This window comes from Madurella fahalii (genome assembly GCF_045866475.1).
Source record: "Madurella fahalii IFM 68171 DNA, scaffold_4, whole genome shotgun sequence".
Lineage (NCBI taxonomy): Eukaryota > Fungi > Ascomycota > Sordariomycetes > Sordariales > Madurella > Madurella fahalii.
Genome location: NW_027263974.1, coordinates 3758980 through 3774700, shown reverse-complemented (window position 1 = coordinate 3774700; position 15721 = coordinate 3758980). Strand labels below are relative to the sequence as shown.

Genomic DNA, 15721 nt, shown 5'->3' with positions numbered 1-15721 from the left:
ATTGCTACAGCTGCTGTCGGTGCCGGCGTTATTGGCGCTGCTACCGAAAAGAGGAAGCAAGAGACCGGGAAAGGCAAGATTGGTAGCTTGGGTTCCGCAGTCGGAGGGCTGGTATTGAACCGGCTTATTAATGGACCCAGGGAAGATCTGAGATGATTGATGTTGCATATTCTTTTTTATACGACGGGTTATACGGCGCATTCCATTCAGGGCGGTATAGCGAGTGCATGGCATGTTAGTCTGAATACTGATCCAGCACGTGCTTTACAACAATATGCTGTAGATTGCATAAATAGATTCATCACACATCATATTTGTTTGCTCATGAAAATGTCTACTCTAGTACAACATACCCGGTATTTCCGGAGTCCAAACAGTTGTATAAGGTGCACTAAGAGTGGCGAATTCATCCTTCTCGATCCGGCTTCTGGCCTCGTCATCCACAAGACGTGAATAAAAAGTGCAGCCCGAATAATGTAGATCCGGTATTTGCAAAAGCTAAGGGGCCTCTAGGCAGTTTCAGATAAGTAGAGTGCTCGAAAACGTTTTGTTGCATCGTAGGCCTGTTGTCCAAGTCCTGGTCGAAGGTTGCTTGCGCGTCTTACACCAAACTTAGGGGTATGACGCATAATGAGGTCACCCTGGATAGCACCCAACACCAAACTTGTCTACCTGAACATGTTTTGTAGAGGTATACATATATGAATCCCACCCCGACCCACTTTCCTGACACGCCGAGGAAATTCCAGCTCATCAGCTATCATCCCATTGACCACACCATCAACACCACCAACGCGTGTATCCAATTTGCACAACACCACAATGTACTCCCACAATGAGCGCGGCGTCCGCAACCAGGCCGCCTACGGGCAGGCCCACAACCGCCCGGAAACATACGGCGAGTCCCCGGCCTCCGGGCCGGCCCCCACAACAGCAGGCCACCACAAGCACGACATCCTCAACAAGCTCGACCCCCGGGTCGACAGCACCCACGACCGCCAGCCCATGCCCACCCACCAAAACAACAACAACAACATCCCCGAAGGCACCTACGGCCCGCACTCCTCCCGCCTCGCCAACGCGCTCGACCCGCGCGTCGACTCGGACCTGGACGGCAGCTCACGCATGGCCGGAGCGGGAGTCGGGGGAGTCGGCGGAGCCGGTGGGCCAGCCCCTCCACCGCCGGGCATGATGGGCGCGGCGGCGTCGGGCGCGCCCGCGGTCGGGGGCGGCGGCGCGTTCGGCCCGCACTCGTCGCGCACGGCTAACGCGCTGGACCCGCGGGTCGACGCGGACACGGGGCGGTCCCACCACCACCATCAGCAGCCCGGCATGGGCATGAGCATGGGAACGGGCACGGGCACGGGTACCGGCGGGAGGATGGATGCGACCCACATGCCCGCGGGCACGGGGGGTGCGCCGGCGGCGGCTGCGGTGCCCGCTGCGGCGGGTGCCGGCGGGGTGTCGACGAGGCAGACGGCGGGACCGCACCGGTCGGACTTGATGAATAAGCTCGACCCGAGGGTGGATAGTAAGACGGGGGCGATGAAAGGGGGGTTGGGGGAGACGAGGCGGGGGGTGTGAGCTCGAGGTTGGTGTATGAGTTGGGACGGGGCTTTCTAGTCACGAGTTAAATGGCGAAGAGCGGGAAGTCGGGGACGGTAAATGGTCGGTTTGGCTTTGATGATTTGTAATTATGAAGAACCTGATGTCCTGGCCGAGGCGATGTCTTATTATGGTGTTAAAGGGTTTCTCAAACACACCCCGCAGATTGAGGATGAGGACGGATGCCTTCCAGGAAACCCCTGAATGAGAGAACTATGATGAGAGAAAATCTCAAGTTCAGCTACCTACAAAATTCAGAAAAGGTATCGACGTAACTACCAGCCAGCCATCCTCATGAAACGTAGGATGGCGAAAGCTCCGAACTCCTGTCTCAAAACTTTGCCGCGGGCAGCAACAGCCCCCAACCTCATCCAACCCATGAAAAGGGCAAAATGCAGGCGCCATACCGTGCGTGTCTCCCTGACCAAAGCAAACAGGCAATGTGGAGGAAACACCATTGCACCTTCTAATACGCCTCCTTGACAATATCGTCCTTGCCCAACTTATACCGGCCACTTGCCGGCGTGCCGATGCGCCCAGAGCCCCTACGTGCAGCGATGCCGAAATCGCCAGCGATGCTCTCCCTCGTCGGCCGCTTCAGACGGGTGTGGTTCACCATGTTAACCTCATGAGGCAGAGCGACAATGACGTTCTTGTCCGTGCCAAACTTGAAGTCATCGGCCTTGACGTCGTCGGTGTAGCGCTTGATCAGGTACGGCGCTTTCCGTCCGTTCAGAACCTTCTTAAGGCTCCACTCGATGATGTACGGACCCGTCGCAGTGATGATGCTGGTTTCTTCGGCGCCCTCTCCGGTGTTAAACTTGGCGGGCGTGAAGCTCACCCCCTTGCCCGTCTCGTAAGCGAACTGCGCGACGTGCTCGGGCGTGAGGGCAAGGCGGCGGGGCTGCGGCTTGGCATCGGCGGCGAAGGGCTTCTCAAAGCCAAGCTTGCCTTCGTTCTTGCCGGACTTTTGCAACGCATCGACGAGGAGGAGATACGTTCGGCAAGTCGCAAGGACCCAGCGGCCGTCAGCGGAAACGTCGAGGCCGATGATGGGCTCACCCAAGGCAGGGATGTGAGTTTTGGCATTGATACCAAGGCGATCGAAAAGCCGAACGTCACCCTTGTTGGAGGCTACCGCGATGTAGCCCTTCTCGGTTGTCGCGATGGCAGAGAAGTCGTTCTTGCTGACGTACTGCTTGAGCTGTGCATCGACGAGCTTGTTGCCGGACAAACGGGGATCCACGCGGTAGAGGGCGTTGCGGCTGATGCCCAGGAAGGTCGGCTCGTGGGTCATCTGAGCAAACTTGTTCTCTGGCGCGAACGTCACCACGGGGATGTCCTCGTGGACCTTCCACTCGTCAACAACCTTGCCATACTCAAGATCCATGCGGTACAGCTTATTCGGATCTGAGTCCTTCTGCAAGATGAGGTTACGGTCCTCGTTGTGGAGCATGACCTTCTTTGGCGAGAACAGCTCGCCGTCTGGCGTCTCAACCTTGGAAATGTTGGTGCTGAACTCGAGGTTATTGTTGGGGGTGTGCTTAAAGACGCCAATCTTCGAGCCACGGACGACAAACGACCGGTCGTGTTTGTAACCCACAGCGATCTGCTTGTTGACATCACCGTCTTTGGGCTTGTACTCCACATCGTCCTCGTCCTCATCGCTATCGTAATGCTCGCTTCGCGCCCGGTCATCGTCTTCCTCCTCGTCTTCAACGTGCTCGTCCTCCTCCTCCTCTTCTTGAGGCTGCTCCGTATCCTCCATGGTCAAGTCATTGAAGGCATCCGCAACATAATCACGCTCCTTGTCCTTGATCTTGGACCACTTCATCTCATTGAGCTGTTCCCAGAGGGCCTGGAGGAGGCCTTCTTGAAAGCGCTCTAGAGTAGCTTGGTCCTTGAACCGGAGAAGCCACGAGTAGGCAGAGCCATCGTCGGAGAACTGGTTGAAAATGAAGGAGAGGAACTCGAAGTTGAAGACGGGATTGATGTCTGCGACGACTGGAATGCCCAGCCAGTCGCGGTCAGAACTGCCAACCTGCAGCCAATAATTCCATTCGCCAATTTCGGTCACCGTGGCCGTGACGGCAACATCTTGGAGAACGAATGCACCTGAAGGGAAGTCGAAGAAGTGGAGCTCGGCAACCTCTGCTGCCAGGATCTCGCGTGCCTCCGGATGGGCAGACACAGCTGGAGGTTTCATATCACGCTCTTTGCCCTTCTTTATGGGTGTGGTAACCGACTCGGCAACCTTCTCCCGCTTGACGCTGCTGTCAACGGCAGGCTTGCCTAGAACCATCGTGTCGGACGAATCGATCGCACGCGTGACTGTCGGGCTGTGGATAGGGCTCGCTTGCGGAATGGGCTGCTCGTCAAACTCGAATTGGCGAAGATCGTCCTCCGACGCTGTGGTATGCGGTTTCCGATACTTGCGCTCGTACTGGCACTGTCGCGCGATGCGCTCGAACTGCTCGACCTGGGAAGGAGAGATGTTGGGGTCGCAGACAAACTCATACAAGTCTCCCGCGTCTCCGCTCAAGTCCCGCCAGGCGAGAACTCTCTCGCTTCCGTCGCGATTCTCAACTCGGAAGTGGAGGGCTTCGTCGAGCAAAAAGGTCCTCTCGTCACGCTCGCCAGCAAGAATATCCGCGTCAGCCTCGGCGTCTTCACCTTCCTCCTCGGCAAGCAGTTCGGCCTCTCCTTCCTCGTAGACACGCTGCACAACGAGTTGGTATTGGAAGTCCTGAGCCGTTCGTCGGATTCGGGCCGACGAATCTTTGAAGATGAGCTCCGAGTAGCCTTTGGGCGAAAGCGGTCGAACGAGGTACAATTGGCCCTGAGGCAGCTCAATCATAGACTCCTGGTTGCTGGACCCGAAGAGGAGCTTCCCGACTGCGAAACGGTCAGTGAGTGTGTTTTGAAGAAGGCTGGGCGGGCGTTGTCCCGGCAAAACGAGCGACGAGGCGCCAGGGATCGCCAGTGATGGAGGGGTCTCGGAGCCAGGCGGGCGGCTTACCATTTCTGAGCACGAACATGATGCCGAGCTGTTGCGGGAACGAAGATACTAACCGCAGGAAGACGCAGTCGCGACCGCGGAAACAGAGAGCTTCGGAAGGGGATGGTAAGAGAAGGAGAACGGGAGAATGTCAACTTCCTCTCGGCAATGATATGACTGTCCCGTGCGGCCTATCTGAAGGCCCCGGCAGCAGGCAGGATCTTGGCTTTGTGCGAGGGACAGTGGAGCTGCGTCATAACAATCAGACCCAAAATTCCTTGGAGAATGGAGGGGAACCAGTTCTGTGGCGGTGCGGAGAGCCAATCGCCACACGCGATTCCACCGGGGTACGACGCCACACAGGCAGCTGCTGACTCACAAAGCGTGTTTTCGCGACAATGCAACCCGCTGGAGGTTCAGTCACATGGCTTTGAAGAAAAAGGGAGGGGAAAAAAGGGAAAATTTTTTTTTTTTTTTTTTTTTGAACACGGAAGAGAGGAGACAAAGCAACTTTACAAGTCCCTCATTGCGTCTGGAGCATCATTATTTCCCGTCGGCTGACTCTTTTGTTTGTCATCCGTCGGGAGGCCATCGATACGCGTAGATCCCTTATCCGTGGAAGTCATGCCCAAGATGTCGTCGATCAGAAGCCGTGCGACATTCTTTCCCATTAATGCATTCGTCTCCATGGTCGAGATGAAGCTCTCCATGCCCGACGTGTAGTAAAGCCCGGGCCCGATGACAGGATCTTGGAAGGTCACGCGCGGAAGCGCCTTCGGGTACGAGTGGAAAACATGAGGATGGTACCATGTAATCGGACTGACGCATTCCGATCCGTACCCTCCGCCGACGAAATCGCCCGGGACTTTGACCCCAAACAAGCGGCTACAAAAAGTCAACTGAACGGCCCAAGCATGGAAGGAAAGATACACTGACGCACCTTAGAAACTCGGGTGTAACCTTCCGAGGAGAGAAGATCTTGTATATGTACTCATGCTTGCCGTTCTTTGGGTTGACCGCTTTCCGGAGAATGCTTATGCTGAAGAAGCCAGCTTTACCGGCTTCCTGGTCGCCCTTAATTGCGTTGTCGCTCTTGGGAAGGGTGGTGAGGACGGTACTGGGTACATCCTTCCACTTGGTTAAGCCAAAGAAGGAAGGGTCATATCGGTATGGGGTTGAGAAGATGGTGACGTGTAGCTGCACGTAAGGGATCTCATCGATAGGATCCTGCATGACGTTCTCTGCAGCTTCAATGCCGCTGAATTGCCAGGGGTTGGCGACGACCACATCGTCAAATGCGACTGGATATACCACGCCTCCTTCTTGCTCAGACTCAGGGGAGTTTGTTCGAATAATGTACTGCGGGCGTGTGGCACTGCCATGTTTTCGCTCGGAGCGATCGAGTGCAACTACCGACGTATTCAAGGACACGATGGCCCCCGATTTCTCAACCATCTTGTGGAAGATTTGCCAGTTGCCGCCTTGGACAGCCATTGCACCCTCGGGAGCCATCGAGACCTAGCAACTTTTAGCCATGGCCCATGGCTTATCATGATACGGCGGGGCTGCCAACCTACCATCGTGTCGAGCCCGTGAATGTGCCCCAGATTGGAGGCATAATTCACCCGTGTACTGGCTTGCACGATATCATGCGCGTAGAGACCATCGATCTGGTACTTTATGTTAGTGCCGAGTACAAGTCCACAACGGGGGAGACACACGTTATTTGACTGTAAGAGTTGCTGGCCAGTAACACCGGTAATCTCGACTAGACCCAGGTCCTGGGCCCGTTCGGTAAGCGACCGGAAGGGAAAGAACGGCTCCTCATACATGCGAAGGAACTTGTCAATGGTGGTTTGCATCAGCTTTTGCGTTCTGCGTGGCGCCATGACCCCATATTTCCAGATGACTTTAATGGCGTTCCACCAGAACGAGGCTCGCTCATTGATGGTGAAGACGAACTTATCGCCATCCCAGATGCCCAATACAGCCTCTGCATCTTCATCGGGAATCTTTTTGGATAAGCCAAAGTCATGGAGTGCACGATAAAGGATATGGTTCTTTTGGATGAAGATGCTCGCTCCCAACTCGACCCGCTGTGACGGATCGCCGTACGGGTTGATGGTGAGACTTCGACCCCCGATACGGTCCGTCTTCTCGAAGAGTGTGATGTTCACATAGATTCCGGCCCTTCTGGCGTAGTCTTGCAGGTGATAGGCAGCGGAAGAGCCCGCGGCCCCGGCCCCTTTGTCTTGCGTTAGTCGGCATGATCCCCGAGTCAGAGAACAGATGGGCGCTCAAAGAAGTTCCAATGCCGTCATATAATCCGGAAAGAATAATAACTCAAGCATAACGAATTTGAATTGAACAGTCAGGGAACAAACCGATAATAGCAACCTGGCGGACGGTCGTGTCGGGCTGTGCGGCTGCTGAGCAGAGACTCAGAAACGCCACCGCAGCGGACACCAGTTGCAGGCTGGGCCTCATGATATGGCGTCTCGGCGAGACCTAGACAAACAAATATTACGATGAACCGGAAACGTAGCTCCTGAAGATATCAGAAAACTGCCGCTGCCCCAAAATTTATTAAGTGAGGACCGTCCCAGGCTGACGAGACTTGCAGGCAGCTCTTCATCAGCTGTCGCTGTCAGATCGGCAAGGGTTGATAGTGCGATACAATCTGTTACGCTGGCCAAAGGAGACAAATACGGTACTGTACTAAAACTCCTTTCCAAGATTGCAAGGGTACTGTACAACAGTGGGCTCACGGACACTGGCCCGAGCTTCTAGTGGGACACCCCTGTCCGCTGCCTGTCCCCCCTCCTCCCAAACCGCCGCCTGGAGAGAAAACTACGAAAAAAAAGTTCCAGATCGGCGACAGCTCCAGCGAAGCGCACCTCCACCTATCTCGTCCCCGACAAACCGCGAGAGTCGTTGTACTTCGTTAGGTTTCGGCTATGTCTGCTGCACAGCTTCTTAACCCGAAAGCCGAGTCGAGGGTACGCCGAATCCAGCCCATGTTCGCACGACCGGGATACTGACTGGTCTGTTTACAGAGGCGTGGGGAGGCTCTTCGGGTCAACATCAGCGCCGGCGAAGGTCTCCAAGATGTCCTCAAGTCGAATCTAGGCCCTCTGGGCACGGTAAAGATGTACGCAAAAATTTTTGTGACCTTGGGATTCCCCGGCTAACCTAGAATGCAGGCTTGTTGACGGCGCCGGTCAGGTACGAACCACTCGAGCGGGGAACGACTGCTGGTTACTGACAACGGCGGACAGATCAAACTGACAAAGGATGGAAATGTCCTTCTCCGGGAAATGCAAATACAAAACCCAACCGCTGTGATGATCGCGCGGGCCGCGACCGCTCAGGACGACATTTGCGGTGATGGTACAACGTCAGTGGTGCTGCTTGTGGGTGAGCTGCTGAAGCAGGCGGATCGTTATATCCAAGAAGGTCTGCACCCGCGCATCATCACAGACGGTTTTGAGATTGCCAAGAACGAAGCGCTGAAGGTTCGTTCCCGTCGACGTCCAGACTAGGTAAAGCCCTTCTGACAGTTGCAGTTCCTCGACGAGTTCAAGCTTCCCCGCGAAGTCGACCGCGAGCTCTTGCTCTCCGTCGCCCGAACCTCCCTTGCCACGAAGCTTAGCGCAAGCCTGGCTCAGACCCTGACGCCCAATATCGTCGATGCCGTCCTTGCCATCTACCAGGCCCCTGCAAAGCCCGACCTGCACATGGTTGAAATCATGAAGATGCAACACCGCACTGCCTCCGACACCCAACTTATCCGTGGTCTTGCCCTGGACCACGGCGCAAGGCACCCCGATATGCCAAAGCGTGTCGAAAATGCTTACATCTTGACGCTGAATGTCAGTCTCGAATACGAAAAGACCGAAATCAACTCGAGCTTTTTCTACTCGAGTGCGGAGCAGCGGGAGAAGCTGGTCGAGAGCGAGCGCCGATTTGTGGACGCCAAGCTCAAGAAGATCGTCGAGCTTAAGAAGCAGGTCTGCGGCAATGACGGCAAGAAGAACTTTGTCATTATCAACCAGAAGGGTATCGACCCTCTGTCCCTGGATGTCCTGGCTAAGAATGGTATTCTGGCACTGAGGAGAGCCAAGAGGAGGAACATGGAGAGATTACAGCTAATCTGCGGCGGTATTGCGCAGAACAGCGTCGACGACCTCAGCCCTGATGTTCTGGGCTGGGCTGGTCTCGTCTACGAGCAGCAACTTGGTGAGGAGAAGTACACGTTCATCGAGGACGTGAAGGAGCCAAAGTCGGTCACCTTGCTCATCAAGGGCCCCAACCAGCACACTATCACCCAAGTTACCGATGCGGTCCGGGATGGCCTACGCAGCGTCTACAACATGATTGTCGACAAGAGCGTGGTCCCCGGCGCCGGCGCCTTCCAGGTTGCTTGCGCCGCGCACCTGAAGAGTGATGCCTTCGCCAAGACGGTGAAGGGCAAGGTCAAGTGGGGTGTCGAGGCCTTTGCGGATGCTCTCCTGGTCATTCCTAAGACGCTGGCGGCGAATGCTGGTCTCGATATCCAAGATGCCCGTAAGTGTGATACCCAATCGATGCTCCTGTCCCACGCGCTAACATCCTCCCCACAGTTGCTGGTCTCCAGGGTGAGCACGCCGATGGCAATGTGGTGGGTCTCGACTTGACAACGGGCCAGCCAATGGACCCGACACTGGAAGGTGTATACGACTCCTTCCGGGTGCTGAGGAATTGTATCGCTTCTAGCTCCGGTATCGCGTCAAATCTCCTGCTCTGCGATGAGCTGTTGAAGGCAAGACAGATGGGCCGGTCAGGCGGCCCTGGACCGGGCATGGATGGCCCAGAGGAGTAAAGGGTATTCCATCTACGGCTGTAAGATATCTACTTAGACATGCATACATGGCAAGAGATGTGAATACATCTGCGAGGCAGCCGTAGCCGGAAAGCCGTCCAAGCAAGCCCCTAATTCTCTACTGTGCTGCGGCCGAAATGGATGGCGGGGCAACAGAATTACCCCGCCAAAATTTTCTTGAAACCACTGGAGACTGGAAAATCCCACCCCCCAACGTTGCGACACACGGTTAAGTCTAGGAAATTCTGCGAGTACTAGCATCAAAGTACTTTAATCCTTCAGCTTTAATTGTAAACCTTGAAAGATTGGGCTGTCAACAGCAGGAACACACGCCCCGCAGGTGCTGGTTGAAAATGGCACCATACGATAGCGACTCTTCGGGTGCCGAAGACGACGATTTCACAGAAACCAATGTGTTACTTGGCTATGCCTCCGCCGATGCAAACGGCGAGGAAATCAGTCGTCTTGGAGGCCGTCCCGTAAGCCTCTCCAGCGTCTGCTCCACACTGCTGATCGCTTGGTTCTAACTCTGGTTTCAGGACTGGTTAGATGGGAGCAAACCACCCTCAGCCGCCCTCGCGAGATGTAAGGTGTGCAACGACCTCATGGTTCTCCTGATGCAACTCAACTGCGAGCTACCGGACAGATTCCCCGGCCACGAACGACGATTATACGTTCTCACATGCAAAAGGAAGGCCTGCCGCAGGAAGGACGGAAGCGTACGCGCCATAAGGGGCATCCGAGTCTCAGCTGATAGGCAGCATGCCGCGGTTAGCAACGACACCAAAGAGAACAGGAAAGAGAAAGAGATCGCTGCGCCAAAGGCTGCCTCTCAAGGTCTGGGCGAGGCACTCTTCGGCGTCAAGCCCGCGACGACGGGAGCTGGAACAGCTCCCCGCGCCAACCCTTTCGCTACCTCCTCCTCCTCTCCCGCCGCAACGAACCCCTTCGCGCCCAAGCAATCACCTTCTCCTGCGCCAACAAATCCATTCAGCCAACGGGCCGCTACCCCGGAAAAAGAGGCCACCAAACCCGATCCGGGGCCTACTATTACCGCAAAGGACCTCCCCAAAACCTTCGCCGACGCGCTCAACCTGAACAACACCCGCTCCGAAGTCACCCACGGCCCGCCTCCCCCTCCCGAACCATGGCCGGAAGAGTCCGCGCAACCAGCTCCTTACCCCGTCCGCTGGCTCGCCGACGCAGAGTACGAGACGCTGGACCCGACGCCGCCGCCCGTGGCCAGCACAGGCGCCACGAGCTTCTCCGCCGGGGCCATGGACCTTAACTCGGGCGAGGGCGGCGCTTCCGGTTCCGGTTCCGGTTCCGGTTCCGGCGGGGGCAAGGAGGACAAGGACGTGTTCGAGAGCAGCATGGACTCGACGTTCCACAAGTTCGCGGACCGCGTGGGCCAGAACCCGGACCAGTGCATCCGGTACGAGTTTGCCGGCCAGCCGCTGCTCTACTCGAAGGCGGACGCGGTGGGGAAGATGTTGCACGGTACCGCCGGCGGGGGTGAGAAGGTGGTGGTGGGTGGGAAGGGGATGCCGCGGTGCGGGAACTGTGGTGCCGGGAGAGTGTTTGAGGTGCAGTTGACACCGCACGCGATCGAGGAATTGGAGATTGACGAGGACGGGCTGGACGGCATGGACTGGGGAACCATCATCGTGGGCGTGTGTGAGAGGGATTGTCAGGAGAGGGGGGTCAAGATTGGGGAGGCGGGATATGTAGAGGAGTGGGCTGGGGTGCAGTGGGAGGAGTTGACTATGAAGAGGTAGGCTGTAAGGTCGAGAGATGAGAAGCCAGGAGATGTGAGAGTCATGTAACAAAGAACCAAGTCATGTCGTCGTGTTTGGCATCTCCTCGCGAGCAATGAGGCTATGATCTAAGCATAGAACCCGTGGTAATCTAGAAGACAGACACCCCTTCGCATCCCACCCGCAGCTTTGCGACCATGCCCGCCGTAACAACCCGTAAACGCCAAAGCTTTTACCGCCAGATGCAAGTGAGAAACAGCCGCTGAAAAACAGGGCGGCCTACGTTTCCATCGTAAATAATTAAATAAACCATTCCCGGACGAGAAGTGCCGTCGCCTTATGCATTGTCCTCCCAGGCCCTCTTAATGACCCGGCTGAACATGTCTACCGTGACATCCTCCCTGATCTCTGTCTTCTTGGCCTCGTTCTCTGGGTTCTTGGGGATTTGTACGAGCCCGTTCTCACCAACCTTCCAGCCGCACGTCTCGACGACGAAGTTCTTGACCTCGTCCTCGCTGGACAGCCCTAGCCAGCCCTCAAGCACGCTTATCTGCACCTCGCGGTATGCCTGGCTGACCAGCTGCGCGATGCGCAGCCGGATCATCTCTTCGAACCCGGCGATATCGGTCGTCAGGTCCGCATAGATGTCGTCACTATCAAGGGTTGCCCAGAAGCGCGAATATTGAGCGCCTTCCAACTGTGCGTCTAGTGCCCGCAGCTTGGCTACAGCTTCGGAGAGGTCCGAGGAAGAGTTGGGCCCAGGGTTAGAATGCGAGGGGGAGAGGAGGTGGAGGGCGAGGCTGAACTGGGCCGAGGGGAATTGTGTCATCGCCTTGACGAGGATGTTTGTGACGACCTCATCCTTGAGCCGGTCAGGGTTGAGCTGGTAGCTTTAGGCCATTGTGGTTAGCATAAGCTACTGTGCGGTCAAGGCGGAGTAAGGTAGAAAGGAAGACGTGTTCTCCAGTGTCAGATAGAGCTAATAAAAATGACCTCATTCGCGGTGGGTTGATTAGACCCAATCCGGTTCAGGCTAATAGGAAACGTTCACATAGTCATCATGAAGAGAAACATGAGAAGGCAGTTGGCGACACCGACGGGCACTTACAGCTTGAGCAGCGCCCGGTTGGCGTTGCAGTCGCAGAACTTCTCCTCACATTGTTGCTGCAGGTAAGTCTCGAGGACGTCGGCAGCCTGGGGGTTGTACCGCTCAAGGCCGTTGATTATGTTGCGGATCTGCTCTGGCCGCTCTTGGGGGTCTTCGCCGTTCATGGTGGGCGAACTTGGCGGGTTGGTTTCGCGGGGTTGCAAGAGGAAAATTCGCTGTGAGGGTTTTGGCGCAAGCCATCCCCAATCAAAACCGAAGCCGAGAAATGGTGGGGCAGTGATTTCCCGCTCATTTTTTGTGTGTGTGCTGAGCCAAAAGGGGCGTAGCGCGGTGGGATAATATTTCCTACGGCTTAGTCATGTGATGGCGTGGCAAGCTCGTGAGTTGTTGAACGCGCCACGAGGGTGGCTGTTAACGTCATTCAATTGCAGCCCAAGTGACTGCCAAAAGTCGCAAGACCAGTGGAACATGCCACTAATTATCAGCATGGATATACATCTTCGGTCATGATTTCAGTTCCAGCGATGGGAATCTGGGCGAATGTCAATGATAGATCAAGGAATTTTGCGCGGCGAATGCACTCTTTCGTTTGCCGGGCTTGATCTGTCGTTACTTGATCGGTCGTTACTTGCATCCACTCCCTCGAGATCCACACAGCCATGGCAAGTCCGGCGAAGAAGCGGAAGCTCAACCGGGACTCCAAACAGAGTCCCACTCCTTCGAGGGGGATTGAGTATTTCTTTGCAAAGCAGAGACAGAATGGCTCATCGTCGAAGCCATCTTCGAGTCCGCAGCCGGCAACGCCGCAGCCGGTGCCACAAAAGTCGTTGACTGACGAAGAGATCGCACGGAAGCTCCAGGCTGAGTGGGATGCTGAGGTTCAGGGGGCGTTAAACCCTGCTGCACCGGAGCCGGAGCCAGACGAGACGACTCTTCAAGGTGCAGCGTCGTTTGCGCCTGGATCATCAACATCTCGTCAGCAACAGCAGCCACTACCTTCGTTCCCTACAACACAGCCTACAACGGCCACGAGGACTCTATCCTTGTCTTCGGCCGCCGCGACGGAGGACCAAATATCTGTGTCAATACCCCTTGACGAGAGCCCACTGGTCTTCGACCCGGCCAAGTACATCCCTCAGTTGCAGGAATCGTGGGCAACTGATGGAGGCAATGCATCGTATGCCCTACTCACACGATGCTTCGTTCTGGTCAACGGCACGCAAAGTCGCATTAAGATTGTTGATACTCTTGTCAACTGCATCCGTTTGTTGATCGAAGGAGACCCGTCGAGTCTGCTGCCCGCAGTATGGTTGGCAACCAATGCTATATCCCCCCCGTATATCTCCATGGAACTGGGGCTAGGCGGTTCCGCCATCTCAAAGGCACTCAAGCAGGTCTGTGGCCTTGACAACAGGGCGCTTAAAGCCATCTACGACAAACTCGGAGACCCCGGCGATGTGGCATTCGAAGCCAAGAAGAAACAAAGTTTTACATTGCGGAAGCCGAAACCCCTTACCATCAAGGCAGTATTTCATTCTTTGGTGAAGATCGCGAAGACTCAGGGGCAAGGCAGCGGTGATGTCAAGCAACGGATTGTCGACAGACTCCTGCAGGACTCCCGCGGAGGCGAAGAGAGCCGGTACATTGTTAGGACATTGTGCCAACATGTGAGTTTCTTTTGGAAATTGTGCATCCGTCAAATGTCGGCCGCTGACAGTATTCAGTTACGGATTGGTGCCGTCAAGACTACCATGCTTATCGCCCTGTCAAGAGCATTCCTGTTGTCAAAGCCACCGGGTGCGGAGTTCCCAACAAGGGACCGGCAGACTTTGGCAAAACTAAAAAAGGAGGAGCTTGCCGAAGTGTGGGCCAGAGGAGAGGAGATTGTCAAAGCCTGCTATGCGCGCCACCCCAATTACAACGACCTCATCCCGGTTCTTCTCGAGATCGGCACTACCGAAGAGCTTCTCGTACGATGCGGTATCACGCTGCATATCCCGTTGCGTCCCATGCTGGGGAGCATCACCCGGGACCTATCCGAGATGCTCACAAAACTCCAAGGCCGCGACTTCGCTTGTGAATACAAGTACGATGGCCAACGCGCACAAGTCCACTGTGACTCCAGTGGGAAAGTCTCGATCTTTTCACGGCATCTTGAGCTCATGACAGACAAGTACCCCGACTTAGTCGCACTCGTTCCAAAAATCCGGGGCGATGGCGTGGATAGCTTTATCATCGAAGGCGAGGTGGTCGCTGTAGATCGCACCACCGGGGAGCTGAAGAATTTCCAGACCCTCACCAATCGTGCCCGCAAGGATGTTGCAATTGGCAGTATTACAATCGACGTCTGTCTGTTTGCCTTTGACCTCATGTATCTGAACGGGCAATCCCTGTTAGATCAGCCGTTTAGAGAGAGGCGCGCTAGGCTACGCTCACAATTTGTGGAGATCCCTCACCACTTCACCTGGGTGAAGAGTTTAGACGCCACCTCGCAGGACTCGGAAGCCGTTCTCGAATTCTTCAAGTCGGCCATCGACAGCAAATGTGAGGGAATAATGGTCAAGATTCTAGACAACCTCCCCCAACTTGAATACCATGGTGGCGACGAAGCTGAACAGGCACCGCCCGGTCCGAACCCAGGTACAACAAACACTAAACGCAAACCCAAAACCAAGAACACCACCAAACCCTCCGACTCTAACAACGCGCCCCCGGAAAAGAAATCCCGCCGCAAGCCCCTTCTAGCGACATACGAACCCGACAAGCGCCTCGACTCCTGGCTCAAGGTTAAGAAGGACTACTCCTCCAGCTTCGACACCCTCGATCTGATCCCCATCGCCGGTTGGCACGGCCAAGGCCGCAAAGCCAAATGGTGGTCCCCTATCCTTCTGGCCGTCCGCAACGAAGAGACGGGGTGCCTCGAAGCCGTCTGCAAGTGCATGTCTGGCTTCACAGACGCCTTCTATAAGGCCAACAAGGAGTTCTACGACAATGGGGAGGAGAGCGGCGAGCCCAAGAACACACATGGGAAAAAGCCGAGCTTCGTAGAGTACGCGGGGGGGTATCCTGACGTGTGGTTTGAGCCGCAGGAGGTGTGGGAGGTGGCGTTTGCGGATATCACGATTAGTCCGACGTATACGGCTGCCATCGGGCTCGTGCAGGAAGATAAGGGGTTGAGTTTGAGGTTTCCAAGGTTCTTGAGGAAGCGGGAGGATAAAGAGATCGATGAGGCGAGTACGAGCGAGTTTTTGGCGGGGCTGTGGAGGAAGCAGGAGGCGAAAGCACCAACGGGGCATGACAATCGGGAGGACGTCGAGGGCGAGGCAGAAGAGGACGAGCTGATGGAAACTTGATCATCATCATCCTCGGAAGCAGTCAATTTCATCTACTGC

The 15721-nt window shown here is 55.7% G+C and overlaps 7 protein-coding genes across 7 annotated transcripts; 4 read left to right on the top strand and 3 right to left on the bottom strand.

Moving 5' to 3' along the window:
• Positions 1–822: 822 nt before the first annotated feature.
• On the top strand, positions 823–1584 carry MFIFM68171_08102 (uncharacterized protein; the record flags this gene model as incomplete). Its single annotated transcript, XM_071063522.1, has 1 exon — positions 823–1584. The coding sequence occupies one exon, from the start codon at positions 823–825 to the stop codon at positions 1582–1584; it is 762 nt and encodes a 253-aa protein (XP_070919623.1).
• A 487-nt stretch (positions 1585–2071) lies between these two features.
• vid27 (Vacuolar import and degradation protein 27) lies at positions 2072–4643 on the bottom strand (the record flags this gene model as incomplete). The annotated part of the gene is made up of 2 exons (XM_071063521.1): positions 2072–4500; positions 4625–4643. The coding sequence occupies 2 exons, from the start codon at positions 4641–4643 to the stop codon at positions 2072–2074; spliced, it is 2448 nt and encodes an 815-aa protein (XP_070919622.1).
• A 472-nt stretch (positions 4644–5115) lies between these two features.
• Positions 5116–7090, bottom strand: MFIFM68171_08100 (Prenylcysteine lyase domain-containing protein; the record flags this gene model as incomplete). Its single annotated transcript, XM_071063520.1, has 5 exons — positions 5116–5488; positions 5544–6121; positions 6181–6273; positions 6325–6848; positions 6988–7090. 5 exons carry the CDS (start codon positions 7088–7090, stop codon positions 5116–5118), a joined length of 1671 nt encoding a protein of 556 aa, XP_070919621.1.
• A 470-nt stretch (positions 7091–7560) lies between these two features.
• On the top strand, positions 7561–9464 carry CCT6 (T-complex protein 1 subunit zeta; the record flags this gene model as incomplete). Its single annotated transcript, XM_071063519.1, has 6 exons — positions 7561–7602; positions 7660–7754; positions 7807–7828; positions 7882–8118; positions 8170–9169; positions 9226–9464. 6 exons carry the CDS (start codon positions 7561–7563, stop codon positions 9462–9464), a joined length of 1635 nt encoding a protein of 544 aa, XP_070919620.1.
• Positions 9465–9817: 353 nt separating this feature from the next.
• MFIFM68171_08098 (Programmed cell death protein 2 C-terminal domain-containing protein) lies at positions 9818–11242 on the top strand (the record flags this gene model as incomplete). Its single annotated transcript, XM_071063518.1, has 2 exons — positions 9818–9943; positions 10004–11242. The coding sequence occupies 2 exons, from the start codon at positions 9818–9820 to the stop codon at positions 11240–11242; spliced, it is 1365 nt and encodes a 454-aa protein (XP_070919619.1).
• Positions 11243–11558: 316 nt separating this feature from the next.
• Positions 11559–12493, bottom strand: MFIFM68171_08097 (Eukaryotic translation initiation factor 3 subunit K; the record flags this gene model as incomplete). Its single annotated transcript, XM_071063517.1, has 2 exons — positions 11559–12111; positions 12330–12493. The coding sequence occupies 2 exons, from the start codon at positions 12491–12493 to the stop codon at positions 11559–11561; spliced, it is 717 nt and encodes a 238-aa protein (XP_070919618.1).
• Positions 12494–12988: 495 nt separating this feature from the next.
• Positions 12989–15682, top strand: MFIFM68171_08096 (DNA ligase; the record flags this gene model as incomplete). The annotated part of the gene is made up of 2 exons (XM_071063516.1): positions 12989–13996; positions 14054–15682. The coding sequence occupies 2 exons, from the start codon at positions 12989–12991 to the stop codon at positions 15680–15682; spliced, it is 2637 nt and encodes an 878-aa protein (XP_070919617.1).
• Positions 15683–15721: the final 39 nt, after the last annotated feature.